Source organism: Lissotriton helveticus, chromosome 11, assembly GCF_964261635.1.
Source record: "Lissotriton helveticus chromosome 11, aLisHel1.1, whole genome shotgun sequence".
Lineage (NCBI taxonomy): Eukaryota > Metazoa > Chordata > Amphibia > Caudata > Salamandridae > Lissotriton > Lissotriton helveticus.
The window spans coordinates 1,064,217,095-1,064,237,143 of NC_136072.1; the positions used below are offsets into that span (position 1 = coordinate 1,064,217,095).

Consider the following 20,049-nt stretch of genomic DNA (forward strand, 5'->3'; position numbering starts at 1 on the left):
AAATGCAAGACGTCAACATTCCCAGTAATTGTATGAACACTCAAGCTGGTAAGGAGTGTCTAGGCTGGAACTGAGACATTAGGTTTTGAGTATTTCTGATTCTGGCTGCATTTGGTTATGCTAGAGCTCTTTGTGTGTCTATAGTAGCTCCTAGATAATTGAGACATGGATGGTTGGAAATGGGATTTGGTCTGATTTACTGTAAATCCTAGTTGGTGAAGGAGTTGCAGTCTTCTGTGTGTGGCGCAGACAGCTGTTGTGCGAAATGGCCTTTATGAGCCAGTCATCGAAGTATGGGAAGACGTGAACCTGTTGTCATCTCAGGTGGGCTGCGACTACTGACAAACATTTTGTGAAAACCCTGGGAGCGGTTGTCACTCCGAAGGGAAGGACTTTGAATTGATAATGTTGGCCTGCTACCACAAACCTGAGGTATTTGCGGTGCGCAGGGTGTATTGGAAGATGGAAATAAGCATCCTTTAAATCCAGAGTGGATACAAAGTCGCCTTGCTGAAGGAGAGAAAGCACTTGTTGGAGTGTTACCATATGAAAGTGGTCCGACTGACTGTATAGATTTAGTTCTCTGAGGTCCGTTATAGGCCTGAGAAAGCCGTCCTTTTGGGGAATTAGGAAGTATAGGGAGTACACTCCTGTTCATTGGTATTGTAAAGGAACTGGTTATATTGCCCGCTTCTGCAAGAGAGAAAGGACCTCTTGCTTTAGAAGAGTGAGATGTTCTTGTAACATAAGGTGCAACTTTGGAGGAATATTCTGTGGAGTGCTTGCAAGCTCCAGGTAATAACCAGATTGCATCATTTGTAGAACCCATTTGTCTGATGTAATCATATTCCAAATGGGTAGAAATTGTTAAAGGCATCCCCTGACAGGAGTGGAATGATCGGGGGTATGGGAAATAAGTCACTGCTTGTTCTTTGCAGGGGAGGTGTGTGTTGAATTACCTCTGGCCCTTTCCTTGCCATTGTTTCCTCTATATCCTCCTCTAAAATAGGCTCTTGAAGAGGGAGATTGCTTGTTGCCCTTGTAAGAGGAGGATGGATTCTCTGTAGATACAGTTTTGGAGCAGCCCCTATAAAATGAGCGACGAAAGGAACCCCATGTTAGAAGGCGATTGTAAGGAGATTGTAAGGCGATTGTAAGGCTCCCATGGATTTAGCAACTTTGGTGTCTTTTTTCATCTTTTCTAGTGATACATCTACAGATGGGCCAAAAAGATGTTCTTTATCAAAAGGTTGATGAAGACTAGAGGTCTGTACCTCAGGCTTGAACCCTAAAATCATTAGCCAAGCAAGTCTGCAGAGTAATGCACTAGTGTTTACTGCCCGAGCTGTTGTATCTGCCTGATCTAACGCACACCTGATAGAGGTATTAGTTATTAATTTGCCTTCTTGAATAAGGTCACTGGCTTTAGTCTTATGCTCATCCGGAAGGAATTCAATGAGCTTTTCGAGTTAGCCATAATGAGCCCTATCATACCTTTCCAACAATGCTTGGGCATTGGCAATGCGCTAATTATTAGCCGCTTGTTAGGCTATCCTTTTCCCGAAGCATCTAATAATTTGGATTCCTTATCAGGAGGAGGGACATCCCCTGTTTGAGAGCTGGCTCTCTTACGAGCATTGGAAACGACCAGAGAGTCTAAGGGTAACTGGCCTTTGATATACACAGGTCATTAGGAGCAGCTTTGTATTTTTTCCTCTACCCTGGGAGTGATGATCCTAGCACTTACAGGGTCTTTAAAGACATCCTCAGTGTGTCTGAGCATCGCCTTTAACATTGGTAATGTTTGTGTAGCCCTTTAAGATGAAATCTGTGTTTCCAACAAAAAATCCTCCTCTAAACGTTCCTTCTGAAGTTCTACTCTATGATATTGTGCAGCCCTATTAAGGAGCTCAATGTACCCAATGTTATCATCTGGAGGTGAAGGCCTGGATGGATACAAGTCAGGGTCATTATCTTGAGGGACATTATAATTATCCCCTGGACCAGGATCCTGTGGCGCATAGTCCACTAAATCCCCATTCCCTTTATCATGTGGGTCAGGTGAGGTTGGTGTAGGGGAATGTGTAGGTGTAATAAGCAATTCTTCATGAATGGATTAAGAAGGTGCAATATAAGGAGGAGAAGGGTAAGTGGCCACAATTTTCTTCTTTAAAGGAATGTGGTAGTCCTCTGGTAAGCCCATTTTCCTCTTTCCAGGAAGTTTGGCGTGACTATGACCAGTTTTGGGATAAATTATGATTTCCTTCTGTTTCGGATCCGCTTGATCTTCAATCTAAGGCTCTTTATTTGCTGTACTTTTTTTAGATGCCAGTTTCAGCTCCAAAGTTTTTGGCTACCAAGATTTAGGTTTACGCGATGGCGGTACAGAAACCAGAAGGTGTTTCGCTTTGGACGCCGAAGGTTTCAGGTCAGCACCAGCGTGGGGACTGGTAGATCCCGAGCTGGAAGGCTGAGTATGTTTTGGCGCACAGCCCGAAGGCGGGGTGCTCGAAAACTTTTCTCTGGGCCGACCTTGGCCCAAAGGCAGAAGAAGGACAGGAGCCTTTTTCTTATAAGGGACATGGTATGGGAACGAAGTCTCTTTACTCAGGATCCGTTGTCCCGATGTGAGGTCTTTGGTGTCGAATACGGAGACTTGTTCCTCCTCCATTTCAACTTCCTGCGCTTACAATTCTTCTTGTTCGGACTCTTCTCCAAGGAGGTCCGGCGCAGAGCGGCTTTGTTGGTATATTTCGTGACATCGAGCCCGACGATCACGTAGGGTTTTCTTCGACAGAAACGCGTCGCAGTCTCTCATCGTGTTCCGGGTATAGGCAAAGGTTGCACACTTCGTTCAAGTCAGTGCGCGGGAACATAGCGCAACACCCTGGGCATAACTTGAATGGAGTTTGTTCCATCAGCTGCTACCGATCCCTGGTGTGGGTAGGCCCAACAGCCTTCCACAACTGTTCCGACCGAAGGTTTTCGAGATCAAACGATATGTGGAGAATGGGAAACCCGATCGATAAACAATACCGTCGAGGCTAGTGGATTGCGCGCAGGGGGCCCAAAAGAAACGTTACTGAACGGGAGCTCTACAATTCACATCCGAACCTGATGGCGGAAAAAAACAATCTAACAATTGAGTCGATGCCCATGCACACTCTCACTGAAAGGAGGAGTCATCTACCTCGTGACTGGAAAAAATTATTCGAAGAAAAACAAAGGGCAAATATCCGGACCCAACACTAGATGGTGATCTATGCAAAAGCATCTGAGCTTCAGCTCACAAGCCTCAAACATAAGTATATACTAAAGTACATACTAAAGTAAATACAAGAGGTCTCAAATGCCTGACCTAAAAAGGGCATTAATAGGGTACATAATATGTAATATGTAGGGATTGTGATAGTTCTTTGCTACCCTAAAGAGGCAGTATAGTTAGACAAAGCTAACTGGGGTCTTTCATCTATTTCTTTTATTTTTTTTAACTAAAAAATGTTGCAGCAGTGACGCAGCTTTATGTATTTGTAGAAACTGTGGCATCATTTCCTTAAAAGACCAAACAAAAATCTGCCAGAACAATGGCATTGCTTAATTTATTTCTCGTTGTTTAAGAACTGCTTTGGGGTCCAATGTTGCAGATAACGTATTCATAAAAAGACAGTTAAACATCCAACGGAAAATATAGAGCCTGACAGTACGAGTGAAGCACAAACTTATGCTAGTTTACCGACAACCTGAAATTAAAAAGGTTAGTGCTGAGAAATGATGCTGCAATGTCTAGTGCCTCCGTTTAATGTTTTATTTCCCTTTAAATTCTTGACAGGACAAGATTTGAAGAAACGTTTTTCTACAGTTTTTTCTCAACCAGGCCAATGGTTAGATACCTGGACAAGTACATATTACCATCAGTGTCAAATTAGCAATTCTTCGTGATTAATCAAGTTTGAGATTTTACAGATTGCATTTCAATTGCTTACTTTAATTTGACAAATTCCACAAAAGAGGCTGAGCAAACCTTTCAGAATTAATCTAGTGAGAAACAAAAATAATGCTAAGAGAGCAGATCTGAAAAAAGGACTATATTAGGTTTCAAGGAATACAGCAGACTAGTCATCAACTTTACCTCGCTAATTTTTTTGTGCATGGCAGCAACACGCTTCAAATTCTTGTCAGACATTAAAGTCTAGTCCACAGACATTTTGGTTCTTAAAATGTTTAAAGAAAGAATGTTTGCTTAACTGCAACACCTCCAAGGCACAAATGAAATGTACTATTATATTGCAAGCGCAGAAGCTTTGTTGATTGAGTCCAAGTCTGGAATGGCAGCCAACGGCTTCCCACTGTTTTTTTTATAAATGTCATTGTTTTTTTATCAATTCTTTTATCTCTACCATTTTAACGGGGCTCTGACATGTATGAATTTTGCTTAACTGTGTCTGTTTGGAAAATGTTTTAGAAACTATATCTGTACTAGCTGGTTTTTATCATTACCTATGTGTACTGTTATATGCTCTTACCCTCCTTTTTATGCTATGTTACCGAAATAAAGTTTTCTTGATGATAATGACTATTATATTGACTCTGTGGTCGTTCTTAAGTTACAAGGCAAGTGTAAAGCTAAAAACCTTGCAGAGATTATCTTCCGTTTTGGAATATATATTCACTTGATGACAAGGTATTTATAGAAGAAACGTAGGTAGGCAGAACGGGCATCAGGCAAAACACATAGAATTTATCATTCCAGTTTTTAAACAAGGGCACAACTCCTTAAAACACATTGCCAAAATTATTTTTCACAAGTAAGCAATAAAAGGTTATGGATTTAAGTCATGCAGTCCTACAGAACATGGACTAAGAAAATTAGATCACTGAGCAATTTCTGAATTTGGAATCCTCCAAATAAAAATGGTTTATGTCAGTCTCAGAATCCTACTTAATTTGATTCTTTCAACAGTAAGTGGCACTTTAAAATTTACACATTGACCGTGCATTATTTTTGGTAGAGAACAAAACAGTTTGCAGACTTACTTTTCCATTTTTAATTTCTTCTCGCGCCAGCTGGACCACCCTTTTAACTTTGGATGCTATGCATAGATATTTGAAAAACCTTTGGTGGGCTGACCAAAACTGACCCCACATTGACTTTTTCATTCGTTGTTCAGCATCAATTAGATCAGCTGCTTGTTGAAATTTCTCTCTGGCCAGAACCCACTAGAAAATCGGAACAATACACCAGTCAAAGCACAGAAAAGTGAACAAAACTAAACATAAATCAACCGAAACACGAATGAAGAATTCAATTAACTGCAAATCTAGATCTCGAATAGCCACTGAATTAATAAGCATGCACACACGTGAGATGCCTAAACACCATTAAAAAAATCCGAAGAATTATGACAACCTACTGAAGAAAATAATTTTCATTTAGCTCATTCATGCTTCCTGCACAGCAGTTGACAGTACAATGGGGTGGTGAGTGTACACTACTATGCACATTTGCACTATACAGAGGATAATGATTTAAAAAGTAAAGCTATCTGTGATCAGAACCAAGAGTCCAAGGAGGAAGGGGCCATATGAACAATCAGCACTAGACGATATAAACAGATGCTTACAGGGTATGTAGCATTTTCCATTTGTAGCATGTGTTGCTGTAGTTCTGCATAGAGTAAAGTAGTACCCTCCTATAAGCCTTAACTACTAGTTAATGATGCAAATGTGTGGAATAAGGTCCTCAGGACCATAAAGACAACCATTGCTTGCCGTTTTAGGTCTAGCAAGAACATCCACACAATAGCATTTATTAACTATGTGTTGGATGACCATGTAGCCGCCTAGCATACATCGGCTAGGAAAATGATCCCTAAGAAGCAGTAGATGCAGCCTTCTTGCGAATAGAGTAAGCCCTAGGTGTAACAGAAAAGGTTCTTTTTGCTTTATGATAGCAAGTTTGGATTCACTTAACTAGCCACATAGCAAAACCAACTTTTCAAAACCCCATTAAGTGCAGCCCTTTGACAAAGGCCACATACAGCTGTTATGCCTTGAAAACATTTGGTTTGGTCAATGTAATACATGAGATTGTGCTTTATGTTTAGGTTAGACAGCGCTCTCTCTATTACAGAGTCGGGTTGGGGGAAAAAGACAAAGCTCTATGATCTGATTAAAGTGAAATGAGAAAACCAATTAAGGAAGGAACTTCGGGGGGGGGGGGGGGGGGGAGGAGCTACGCGCGCATCCGAGATGGCCGCGTGAGCACAGGGCTCCCGAGGACCCTCGCTGCCTCCCGCATTTATCCTGGATAATATCCTGATTTGATGGAAGGTCATTGAAGACACAACCCGGCTGATGTACTAGCAGGTTTTTGGGTCGGAATCGGACCCAGGGTCCCCGAGCTTTGCAGTCTTGACATTTTTGGCCTTCTCCATGGAACAGCCTGGACCTTGAGTTGTAGCAGTGCCCAGGTCGTAATTCAACAACAACGGCTTGAGGGGATCAGATCACAGCCTCACTTCACTTTCGGTTTCGTTTCTCCAGCGCACTGTCTCCTATCTGCGGTGTGTCTGTTGATCGGACGAGCTCTGTTGCCAGCTCATCGAGCTTAGAGCTAGCGACTGTTTGGCTGTGGACTCAAATTGGCCCAACTTCGCCTCCTGTATTCTGGTGTGTGCATTTTAGGGAGCCATTTGGACCAGATCCCAAACCTCCCTCCGGGGCACCCGGCTCGCCATGACGGGCAAGCCCGAAGGTGAAAAACGCAAAGTCAAGACCACTATCCGTGGAGGTTCAACCCTGACAAATGTCATGGATCGCTACACACTTTCTAAAGGATCCTCTGGTGGCGCACCTAAGGCCCGGGAGGAGGCTGTCGACGATCCTGCTGCATTGGCGGAATTAACGCTACAGGACGTGATGGGCGCCATTGCTGGTATTCAGTCTTCCATTGGCCAACAGTATGAAGCCCTGGCTCTGAAGTTGGACACGGTGGCTATTGACGTCAACCTCATTCGAACTGATTTGGTCAAGACGAACGAGAAGGTGAAATCATTGGACCTAAAAACGTCCAGCCTAACCACGGATGTGTCCGACTTGCAAACAGAAGTGCGCAACCTTAGATCTGCTAATGACTTTTTTGCTCGTCGCTTGGAGGATTTTGAAGGCCGTGCACGGCGCAACAACGTGAGTATTATTGGGGTCCCAGAAGATTCTAGCTCACTCGCCACAGATCTTCGAGTGGAGGACCTCATTCTTAATCATCTTGCACCCAAGGGCCTGAGTAAGTTCTTTGCCATCGAACGTGCGCACAGAGTGCCAGGGGGACAGGTGAAGCCCGGTTTTCCCCCCGTCCGATTATTGCACGGATTTTCAACTTCAGAGATCGCGACGCCATTCTGCGTACCAGTTTCCGGTAAATTCCCCGTGCTGACCAACCTGAAGTGAGTATTTGAGCGGCACTTTTTAAGAGCACGACAAGCTTTCACAAGTAATTGCTAAAATAATGCTCTCGATTTTCCCGCCCTCATAGATGCCATGCAAATATCCCGCGGCCCCCTGACTTAAAAAACGGCTATTTTAATCAGCCCATAACTGCAACACGGCTATCGTATTCAGCCCTTCCAGGTATGACCTGGCCCACCGAGATAGCAACCTCACTCTCTCGCTCTACCTTCTTCCACCCAGTTCACTGCGCCGTTTAGTTATCACCGCGCCGTTTATTTCTATTTTCTCACGTCTTCACCACGAATCGTCACGGCTTCTCGCATGGTACCGTGGTTCAATTCATGAGTATGAAATACTCAATACAACTATCTCTGCGTTGAAACAACCCGAGGAGGCACGTCTGCATGAGATTGCACTAAGTATAGCTCCTATGAATGGTCTCTATTATCAACGTATAAGTACTAAATGCTCTATACAACTTGTGATAAAACAACCCCAGGGGTTATACCGGCGTGAATATGCACGAAGTACAGCTCGAATGAATGGTTTTAAATTTCACCAATATCACTTGCATTCTTGCGCAGAGCGCCGAACACCAAAAAAAAAACCCAGGTGGTACGCATGCAACTGTTGAAACGATGCACAACCGTCACCAATGTTTTTTTTAAAAATCACCATGTCACCTCTAAACCTCGACAGTAGCACCAGACTATGAAATTCAGTCATGCCTAGCGTCTAATTGAAATTTTTCTGTTTATGTTTTTTCCTCTTTTTCTCCACTTGTATTTATGTGAATCGCAACAGTGGTTATGTAACATATGTAAAATAATCTCAAGACAAACATGGCTTAATAGTTTTGTCCTGAAGATGATGCATGTATCTTTGAATTGCATCGAAACGTCGTCGACTTTAAAAGCACCATATGTTGTTATGAATTTACAGAAATGTTGCTAACAATGGGTTGCTCAAAATGAATCTTAGTCTGTTATACGGAGTAATAGTACAGACCGCCTTGTGCGCTTTCTACATGAAATCTTGTCACTTGTTTTGTCTTGTCTCCTGTGGGTCACAGGTTGTGCCCACTTTTGTATAAATGTTGAAAAATCTGAACCATTACAAAAAATCTAAATAATAAATTCCTGTCCGGCTGGACAGAGGTTATATACTATTTAGTATATGTCTATTCCTTTACATGATCCTAAATAACTAGGGTCCACTGTCTTGTACAATAGCCATTCTGCAGGCGGCACGGACAAGCGGCCCTACGCAGTTCGAGAACGCTGCTGTGAACTTTTATCCGGACTTTTCTCAGTCGGTCCAGAAACAACGAATGGGATTTCAAGGGGTGAAACGGCGGCTAAGAGACATGGAACTAAAATACGCAATGTTATTCCCGGCCCGACTGCGTGTTGAATATGACAATCGAACATTCTTCTTTGTCAGGCCTGAGGAAGCGAGTGACTGGTTGGACACTTTGCCGGCTCGCCGTGCTGGCCAGGAACGTGCTGGTGGTGCTGAGGGGGGACTGATGGACCAAGAATGATTATGGTGCCTGTGTCCGGAACACTGTTCCACGTATCCAGCTGAGGCTCACTGACTTCCTTGATCATTCCATTCGTACTTGGGAGGTAGCGGGGATGGCGGGACCCCTTTCCTCCTCTGGGGTTCTCTTTGTGTAGATTAGTTCTTTGTTTGTAATTGTCAGGGCGACAGGCACGCTGCAAATTGGGGTGGCTTTCGAGTCGGTGCAGGGTGGGGGGTAGTTGTGTTGGGGAACTTGGTGGGGGGGGTCATGTTTTGGGATTGTTTGTTTTTTCTTTTACAAGGCAGGGCACTTTCATTAACTTTGACATTGGTGTGATGCTCGTTTTGCGATGGGAGTTCATTGTGGATCTGGATGGGGGGTAGGGGGTAGAGGGTATTATGCTGGAATGTGAATGGGTTGGGGGATCGTATAAAGAGAGGGGTGGTTATGCAGCTGTTGCGGCGCCTTTCGCCTGATGTCGTTTTGCTACAGGAGACACACTTGATAGGAAATACTTGTCACGCTCTTAATAGACGGGGTTATCGTCTTGCTGCCCATTCTGGATTCACAACTAGTTCTAGAGGAGTGGGTATTTTGCTCCGGGTTTCCCTCCCCCTCGAGGTTGACGATGTGATCCTTGATGCCAGGGGTCGATATGTTGCACTAGTTGGGCGGTGGGAGGGAAAACCGATCTCGTTGGTGTCGGTGTATGTCCCTCCGGGCTTGCAATCCACGACATTTACGGACCTGGGGCGGATGGTTCTGGGTCTCCCGGAGGGTGTTTTGATACTGGGTGGTGATTTTAACTCCGTCATTTCTGGCAGAATAGACCACTATCCGCCCGAGACCTTCCTGCTGCGCAATCCTGGTTGGGTGACTTCCTGGAAACATTGGGACTTATAGATTGTTGGAGACTAATGCATCCAGAGCAAACACAGTTTACTTTTCATTCTGGAGCTCATGGTAGTCTTTCTAGATTGGATTATATCCTGATACCGGCTGCCCTGTCCCCTTCGATTGGAGAGATTAAACACTTGGCCCAGGGTGTATCAGATCATTCCCCTATTTGGTTTCATTTTAATCTTAACATCGGCGCCGAAGGGAGGGTGGCCCCGATTATTGGTGGGGTGTGCAAAGAAATGTAAGAATGAGGCCATTGTTCAGCTCGAGACTGAAATCACAGATCTGGAGACTGCATTGGAACGAGAGGTCACTCGAGAGGCATTACATGTCCTCCGCCTTAAACAATTAGAATATAAAACACTGGTTACTGATGCGGCAAAGATGATGAGTAGGGACCAGCAGGGACGGCTATATGATGTGGGTGATCAAGCAGAAAAGTTAATTGCCTGACTGGACAGAAGGGAGAGAGCGAGTCGAGTGGTTCCGGTGGTTGAGACATGTGGTGGTGTGCGTGTGACGGACCCTGTCGAAATTGTTGAATGCTTTGCTGATTACTTTCGAAAGGTCTATACCTCGGTGTCTGACAGGCCCGAGGAGGATTCGCAGTTGTTGCTCCGAGATGTAACACTTCCATGTTTGTCAGAATCGGATCGGGACTATTTGGATGCCACACCCTCTGTGGATGAGGTGGCTCTCGCTCCACGCTCCATTCGGTCTGGCAAAGCTCTGGGTCCCAACGGCCTTCCTATTGAGCTGTATAAATTACGCCCCGATACTCTAGCTCCCTATCTCCGTGATATGTTTTTGGCTGCGCGAGACAGTGGCTCCCTCCCTAGAGATCAGCGTCTTGCTACCATTGTGGTGATCCATAAGGAGGGTAAGCCGAGGGATCTTTACTCGTCTTATAGACCCATTTCGCTCTTAAATGCGGAGCCTAAGATCCTCGCCAAATTACTTGCTAATCGTCTGATTACGGTTATTAGCGACCTGATTCATCCGGATCAATCGGGTTTTATCCCGCACCGTAACACGGCATTAAATTTGCGACGTTTGCATGGTGTTCTCGCGAGGGCCCCGACGCTGCGTGAACCGGCCATCTTGTCGTCCTTAGACGCCACGATGGCCTTTGATACAATCGAATGGTCTTATCTCTGGGCGGTACTCGCCAAGTTTGGATTTGGCGCTGGTTTTATTGGTTGGGTTAAACTCCTGTATGAAACGCCACTGGCACAGGTGGTGGTCAATGGGCGTGTCTCCGTGCCTTTTGCTCTTGGGAGGGGCACGCGGCAGGGTTGTCCGTTGTCCCCGCTCCTCTTTGCTTTGGCGTTGGAGCCACTCGCCGCTTGGCTACGGTGGGAACCTTTGCTGCAGGGTATTCGCTGGACGCCGGAATTTGAAGATCGCATTTCCTTATACGCGGATGATATTTTATTGTACCTCACCTCTCCCCAAAAATCGCTCAACGTATTGTTTGATGTACTTAACTCCTTCGGGAAGAACTCGGGCCTTATTAATTGGTCGAAATCCTACATTTACGTACTTGCGGGTGATGTCCCTCGTTTGCCGCGGGGCTGTCCCATCCAGTTGTCGCAGTCTGGCTTTAAGTACTTAGGTGTGTTCATCTCGTTGGATCCGGCGGTTCGCTATGAACGCAATTTACTCCCCCCGCTTCAAAGGATGCGCTCCGATGGAACGCGTTGGCGTAAATTACCGTTATCTCCCATAGGGCGTGCGGCTCTTTTTAAAATGATGTCCTTACCGCGGTTCCTATACGCACTTCAGAATAGTTTCGATGTCATCCCGTCGAGATATTTTCGGGAAGTAGAATCGTTGCAGAGACAATTATGGGACGGACGTTCCCGCATCGCTCTTCCAAAATTGACACTTCCCTGGTATGATGGCGGTATAGCGCTCCCGGATATTCGTCGGTATTATTGGGCCTCCCACCTTGCTGCCATCAACCACGGGATGTATGGCCTGGCGTTGAACCCAGCATTTGAAATGGATAAGTGGCTGCTCCCGGGTGGTGATTACTACAGGGCGCTTTATTCGGGACCCTCGCGTTCACAACTCTCGGGACCTACCGCTATAGCCGTGCGGGTATGGCATAGCGCAACGGCGGCTATGGGCTGGAGTGATAAAATAACTGGTGCGACTCCGCTCTATGCCTCTGCGAAGTTGGGTGGCCTGTGGCGGACGAAGGGATTCGATAAATGGGACACTATCGGTATTAGTAAGGTGCGTGATCTCTGGGTTAAAGGAGAGGTGAAGACCTTCTCGGATCTGCAAGTAGAGTACAAGCTGAGTGACAGGGAACAATTTCGTTATGTCCAGATACGCCATGCTCTGAACTCTGTTGCCAGTGGGTAGTGACATTCCGGAATCCTCCCCCCTCGAAGATCGCATACTAGACGGTCATGTGCCAGACAGTACTATTTAATTGTTCTATAAGAAAATGATTAATGACCGTTCGAGTCTGCTTGATCGCCTTTGTGCAGCTTGGATTACTGATGGTATTGAACTTGATGATGAGGACTGGCAGTCCGCGATCTCCTCTCCCAGGGAGGTGGCGATTCCAGCCCGCCTCCGTTTGGTCCAACTCAAGATCCTCCACAGAATCTATGTCACCGGTCCCCGCCTGATCCATATGGGCTACTCCGCAGATGGCATGTGTAGGCGTGGGTGTGGTCTCCTTGGCACCTATCTCCATATCATATGGGAATGCCCTGAGGTGGTGCGATTTTGGAAACATATACATGAGGTGATGGATGAAGTAACGGGTGTTGTGATGATGCCGGAAGCCCGGCAATGTTTATTGAATGTGTGGGGTCCAAATGATTATGACGTGTCGCAGCTTCGGTGGGTGACTCTTGCCAATATGGTTGCGAAGAGGGATATTGCACAGTTGTGGGGGTCCTAGAGGCCGCCTACAGTGACTGCTTGGAAAGAGAGTCTGAACTGGTGCATGTTCAGGGAGAAAACAGTGTATATGGCAAGAGGCAGACCCAAAAAATGGGGGAAGATTTGGGACCAGTGGAACTCATACCGTGGAGACATCTGTACGCCCCCACTCACTGCGATTCCTAGTCCTTCCCAGTCGCCCAGACCACATTCCTTCTAGCAGTGGTGTAACGTGCTGTTCATATGTAATTCTACATTTGGCGGCCCCCCCTCATCTGTATCCGAAAATTCTTTCTCCTGTTGTCATGTATCTCCCGTCCTACTTGAGCGCGGACCTAATGGCTGTATTATTGCTGTATTGCCTTGATTGTATGTTTGATGTGTTGTTTCCTTTGTTTTATATAATAAAAAGTTACAACAAAAAAAAAAAAAGGAAGGAACTTTAGGTTTGTCCTAAGATCCTTCCGACCTGCACTATAGCATGAGGACTATGACCTCCACCCAACCAATAGGTGTAGGCTCTGGATACCACTACTGAGCCTTTTATTTTTATTCTTTATTCTTTATTCAGTTTGTCTAATTTTTTATCGCTCATTTAAAAAGGTTTGTATAAGTGACAGCGGATTCAAATATTCACCTTATTGTACCTCCTTTTGCGATTGATGTGGCCCCTCTCACTGATCCCCGGCCTTGATAGGGCTATCCAGTATTTTTCATGTTAACAAAATCTTCGACTTACATGGTGTATTCGTCGTCCAGTCTTTTCCTGTCAACAGACCTTTGACTTACATGGTGTACAGGCTGTGAACACGGTTGTCCCCACTAGATTGCCACTGCTTACATTTTTAGGTTTCGGCTGGAGGGCGGAGCTCTTAGCTCCGCCTCCAGAGAAATCTCTTGATTTCCAGTAAGGAGAATGGAATACGCCCCCCTGTCCCATTGGCTAGCTCCATAAATGGAGGCTAGCCATTGGAACAGAGATCTGTCCGTCAAGGCCGGACCAGATTCGGGGGCGTTCCCGAGATTTTTTCCCAGGGCGGAGTTACGTTTTTTCCCGTTCCCTCCCCTTTCACTGATGCGCTGTCCATTCCCGCCCCCTCCGTGTGCCTTTCCGCCCCCCCCTCGCTGTCCTGTGCACGTTTCCCGCCGTCCGTGTCCTCTCCCGCCCCCTACCGCCGTCCGTGTCCTCTCCCGCCCCCTCCCGCCGTCCGTGTCCTCTCCCGCCCCCTCCCGCCGTCCGTGTCCACTCCCGCCCCCTCCCGCCCCCTCCCGCCGTCCGTGTCCACTCCCACCCCCTCCCGCCGTCCGTGTCCACTCCCGCCCCCTCCCGCCCCCTGTGTCCTCGTAGGTGCTTGTTGTCTTTTGTTTCCTCCCTCAGAGCTCCGTCCAATTACTTGTATCTTTATGCTTCTGTGTCCACTCCCGCCCCCTCCCGCCGTCCGCGTCCACTCCCGCCCCCTCCCGCCGTCCGTGTCCACTCCCGCCCCCTCCCGCCGTCCGTGTCCACTCCCGCCCCCTCCCGTGTCCACTCCCGCCCCCTGTGTCCTCGTAGGTGCTTGTTTTTTTTACTTTTTACAAATTAAGCACTGCCCTGTGTTGCCTGGAGAGAAATTCCATTCTAAAGGGGATAAGACAAATGCTGCCCGCTCTCCATCCTTCATTTCACCATACAAGACGAGAAATAGTCAGCTTGATACAACTTTCGATTTCAACTATCCCCCCTCCCCCCCATACACACACACCTCGATAGTTGGTCTCCCTCTTCGGGTATACAGCGCTCCGTTGCTTCGCAGCTAGTTTCACGCCGCACAGGTCTCACTTTTACCTCACACGGCGGGTCAGGCTGGCGTGTGCGGCCTGCAACGTTCTACTGTATTCAGCACACGGCCGTGACGCGCATAACAAGAGCCTGCATCTTAGGTCTCTCTCATGATGACACCTTCACACCCCCTTTCTTCCTCAGGGGCTAAAAGCCTGTTAGGATTTCGCGCGTTGTCAGGAGGTGTGGAGACAGGAAGGCCTGGAATAGTGCACAGTGTCTGCGAGCGCGTGCATGCAGCCATGACAGAGAGGACACAGCATACTGCAGTGTGTGTGTAGTAAGACGGGCGCTGCCTACTATCCTAATGTTTAGGGCAGTGTGTGGCTCACAAACGGAGCAACTTGAACGGAAGCTGTAAGTAGTGCATGAGAGTGTGTGCAGCAGTTCGTGCAGTATAGTAGGCCGTAGCGGAGTCTCTGTCTCCTAGCAGTGGGCGAGTTTATGGTATAGTGCTTTTTATTAAAACATTATTTTGGGAGTTTTATATAGCTTGAATGAATTCGAACGCGCTTTACACGGGCCCAAGATGCATTACAGACGGACACATTTTTTGTTAGGCACAGGGAGATTTAGTGATTTGCCCAGAATCACAGGATGTAAACCCTGCCGAGCCTCGAAACCTCGAGGTCGACAGCTCTAGCCCTTAGGCCACGCTCTGTACTTGTCAGACATACAACATGCATTGTGGAGAAGGGCATTACACAGTGACGTGTGTGTGTGTCAGTCACAGTCCGGACATTGTGTAGCACATTATAGTGTAGCAAATTATTGTACGGTGTTTGTATGTCAGTCACAGAATGTGCATTTTGTAGCATAGTATGCAGTGCCATAAGGCAACATAGGGCCACCCTGCGGAATGTGAAGAGTGGCCCTTGAGTCGCCTCGCCCCACAGATATTAATTGGACTTGGGCAGAATGGGGCCCCTCTGAAGGTTTGGGGCCCTGAGGGTTGGGGCTGCTGGGACATGTGTTACTCCCCTGTGTGTGTGTGTTCACACATAGTGCATCAGTCACAGAATGCGACTTATGCGGAACAGTATTGTATGGCGCAGTGTGTCTCTCACAGACCGGAAAGTGTGTTTTGTATAGTATAAAACAGAACAACTGAGGATTGAGGCAAAGGCAGAGATACCGCACCTGTGAACAAAATACTCTGGCAAAGTAGTGATGGTGCAAGAAAACAAGGAAGTGCACCCCTCTCCACTCCCTATTTGGAATTTTCAAACTCAAAGCAATAAGAAATTGTGTTTTGTATAGTGCATTGTGTCTGGTTCAGAGCATAGCAATGTCTAGCACAACACGCATGTCTGTGTGCATCTGAGATCAGACTGTGTGTAGTATAAGCATTGTGTAGTGCAGACTGGTGATAGTCACAGGCGTTGTAGAGTGCAAATTTGTCATTTTTAACTACACAATTATATGACAGCAAGATACTCTGAAAAAGGATCCGAGGTCAGTAAATGTATTAACAAAAGTGATTCCCTAAGGGTATTTTTTTGTGTGTTTGCAAAACTCCAATATTCAACGCAGTTAACTAAAAGTCTGGGCAAAGATCTTCAAAGAAACACCGATGGATTGATTTTTGAGGAATGGGGCATGCACAAGCGTAAACATAATATGCAGCTATTATAAATGCGCTTGTTTTGTTGACAAGCACAATTATACCTACATTTAAACAAAGGGCATAGGAAGAGCACAGGAATCACACACATTGTTAAAAGAATGGTATATACCGGGGTAGGAGAGACAAAGAATAAGTGAATACGTTCAGACAAGGACTCATCAACATAAAACAAATATAACCATGACTGGTTATCAAATACAAGTACATTCTACCTGTAGATGCAAAGTATCTCATGCAGAAATCTAAAATCGCTAACACAATATAAATGTTGATTTGAGGGCATCACCGTTTTGGTTCTAGTGCATTTAATGTTGTGAATCATCCTCAGGACCATTGTGTTTGCATGCTGTCTGAAGTGAGTTAACAATTCACTTAAGGGTGCTGTATAACATCAAACATTGACCCCTAGGGCTGTTATCCTATGGGGAAATGTTCAGATGTCCTTGGCTAAATTCTGGAACTCCTGGGTCTGGCAGTTCGGGTTGGAGTGTTTTCATTGGAGCAGGACCAAAACTGATTTGCATATGCTTGGTTCCTGTCTGAGATGGCAAAAGAACAATGGACTGGGTTGCAGCCCAAGTAATTAACAGTGACTGAGTTTAATTCAAGCAATCCACCCATCAATATTTTGCTTTTTTAGTGCAACACTCTAAGAGTGACAGATATACTCAGACATGTGTCCGGTGCTCAACGTGCCATAGGATTCAAGCTACTCCTTACTGAAGAGTCCCAAAAAGACTGAAACTGGTCTGGGGTTCCACGTGTTCCTGTTCAGAGGAGACCTGCCTGGCAGATCAAGCTTGACTGCTGCCCTTGGAGCAGGCCCAAGATTGATATTCCTATGTTTGGTTCCTGTCTTAGGTGGTATGTGGACAACATACCAATGGGTTGGGAATCTGTTCTGAGTAATTACCAATGACTGAGATTAATTCAGACATCCATCTATCACTTTTTCACTTTCTTCAGTACAACGCTTCTAATGAAGTCAGTCATAACAAAATTACTTAAGTGCGCTTATTTAGAATGCCTCTACATTACATCCAACATGGATGCTTGGGGTCATGTTATCCTCCAGGGAAATGTTTGTGTCCTTGAGTTAATTTTGAAACTCCTGTGTCTCAAGTGTTTTTAGGTTTCGCCTCGCAGAAAGCTGCGGAGCAGACTTTCGCAGAGCGAAATCTTATGTCTTACACTGTGTGCTTTAGTTCAGCCTCTCTCTTCCATTGGCTAGCTCCATAAATGGAGGCTAGCCATTGGAAGAGAGATCTGTCCGTCATTTACGGAGGCGATTGGTGGGCGTTCCGCCAATTTTTTCCCTTTCCGCCCCATTTAAAACGTCATGAGGCTATGGGCGGGTTTTTTTTTTTTGTCGCCAAGGTTTGTTTTCCTCGTTTCTCTGAAGATGGCGGCCGGGCAGTAAGCGGTTTTACAGGCTTTCAGAGTAAGGGTAATTTTCCCTCCCTCCCTGAAGTTTCCCGTGCTTGTAAACCAGGAAGTAGCAGGATTACAGCTCCCAGACACGATGTCCCGTAACACTTCTTGCTCCGACCTCACCCTGGAAGAGAAACCCGGCCGGGATCTCTGTTTGTGAAGCGCGGTGAGTCAGAGACTACATGAGGCTCCTAAATACAGGAGCAGAATGAGATGAACTCCAATCGCCACAAAAGAACATTACAACTGGGTTAAAAAACCACCTTCTGACACATAGCTAGAGGAACATTTTAAAGATATTTTGTTTTTATAAGTGCCTCGAAAGTACCTTTGTATTGATGACGGGAGCGTAAAAATGGTAACATTGTATCAGCCGAAACTAGCCAAAAGTAACAGCGCAATGTGAACTGAAAGGCACATTTTCAAAGAGGAGTGTGAAAGAGGCTTGTGAGCCATTTCAAGCCTATTGACACTCCCAGAGCTCAGGGATGCATTGAAAAGCAATGTATTCATAGGCAAAAACACATTCTCGCCTGGTGGAAAGAAATGTTTACTGTGTTTTGTACATGCAACTATTTATTGAAGTTTTAATGACATGGCTTGACCATCGTGATGTCATCTATTAATAAAACTACGTCCTTAAATGAACTGCGTCCAAACCAGCAACTGGCGTGAATGCCTTGGACGAAGAATCTGTACACTCTGTTTTGTAAGAATTCTGCACATTTGAATAGGGTTCTGGTGTGCAGGGTGACTGCTAGAGAAACATCGGTGCTCTGATCAACACTCGCCCAATAGTTCATGTTTTTCGGCAGACACTGAATGTAGTGCGCATGTTGAAACCTGAGCAGTGGCAGAGAAAGGTAAGGTGTCTTATAATGGTGCTGCCGAGTGCACAAGAAGTATTTGAAAATCACTAATCCTCCTGCTGTAATGTTTCTGTCAGGTAGAGCGATATCTACGATTTAAAGCTTAGCCAAAAGTTTTAAAATGCCATAAAATGTGCAGAATTGTGCGGTTTGTTAGGGGGACTGTGAATTCACACCTGATAGCAGTGTCTTCGGACCAAATTAAAACTGTGTATTGTGGGCGGGTCCTGCTTGATCTCAGACCGATTTGGATGCGGATCCTGTATTGATGTCCTTAAACAGGACGGGCAAAAGGCTGATCGGTTTCTCAATAATGATTGTAAAAACACTAAAACTTTTACATATCAGTGATACAATCCCTGTTCACATTTTAAATGTCTTTACTTCATTCTAATGAGTATTTGCTTTTTTCCCAGTTGCTGTGTCTCAGTTTTATCATGCAGCATACAGTTCTTGTATGATGCTTGATTGAACTAGTTGTCTAAGTTCGGGTTGTGGCTGGGTGTGTATGACGCTGCACAGCTCAGAGCTCTGAAGTTGAAGCAGAGGGAGTTTCTCACAGTGCCTGTCAGTGGGCCATAGAGGTCTGCAGACTCCATGCCCATCCAATCCTTCACCTCTTTGCAGAACCCATGTAGGAAATAATCATACGTGGTAATGGTAAGTGTGGGAAAGTGAGATATATGCAAATAAGGGATTTCAGAAACAAAGCTTGAAAGGGTGGAGGTGTCTAGCAATGAGAGACTGCAGAAGAAAGTGAAGAGGAGAACGGGGGTGTCTGCAACACCATGAAGGCCACTACCACATCCATAAACCTTAGTATTGTTTAATTCACAGTCACATATTTTCAGAATTGAAAAATTTTCAATTCTAATTATTAACAATTTAATACATTTTGTTATTCATGCTACTGACATTGTAAATGACAATGCCATTTATTTATCTGTTTTCAAAACTAACACATAAATAAACAATTTGTCATTTACAATGCCAATAGCTCTAACTTTGTCAAAGGCGAAACCGTTGCATTGTAAATGCTTGTTCTGCTTTGAATTCCATAAGCCGAGCTGGCCGTGGGGTACAATGTGGCTGTAGAGGTAGAATGCATCTCCCCCATCAGGTAACCCACTTTTGCCTTTTGAATGATCTTCTGTGTAACTTAATTCTCAGGGGGGCAAAACGTTAATGTGCCTTGTGACATTTCACATGCAACAGTTATAGAAGGCGATCTTTATATTTTTCTTTTTTAGATGGAGATTGTGTATTAATCACTAATCATGGTCGTGACTCCAAAGTATAAAGGCCAGTATAGCCATCTGATTATTTTGAATGATTTCATCATTGCATGCAGAGAGATATGTTTTGTTTACTGGTTCCTGAAGAATGCCCAAGCACTCCGGTTGGAGCCTATTAATTGCAGAAACAGATTGACCACTTACGGGGGTATATTTCCTCTGAACCCCTTGTCCTCTTACCTTTTAATCCTATCCCAGGGTACCACTGAATAAAGATATTGAGTCCCTGGAGA

The 20,049-nt window shown here is 45.4% G+C and overlaps 1 protein-coding gene across 6 annotated transcripts in view; it reads right to left on the reverse strand.

The window, feature by feature from the left end:
* SBNO1 (strawberry notch homolog 1) overlaps positions 1 to 20,049 on the reverse strand; it is a 1,344,504-nt gene that overhangs the window by 739,494 nt on the left and 584,961 nt on the right. For all 6 annotated transcript variants that reach the window (XM_078667602.1, XM_078667600.1, XM_078667599.1 and 3 more), the window contains one exon: positions 5,035 to 5,217. In XM_078667602.1, coding sequence (XP_078523728.1) covers positions 5,035 to 5,217 — 183 coding nt within the window. The remainder of the gene's footprint in view (positions 1 to 5,034; positions 5,218 to 20,049) is intronic.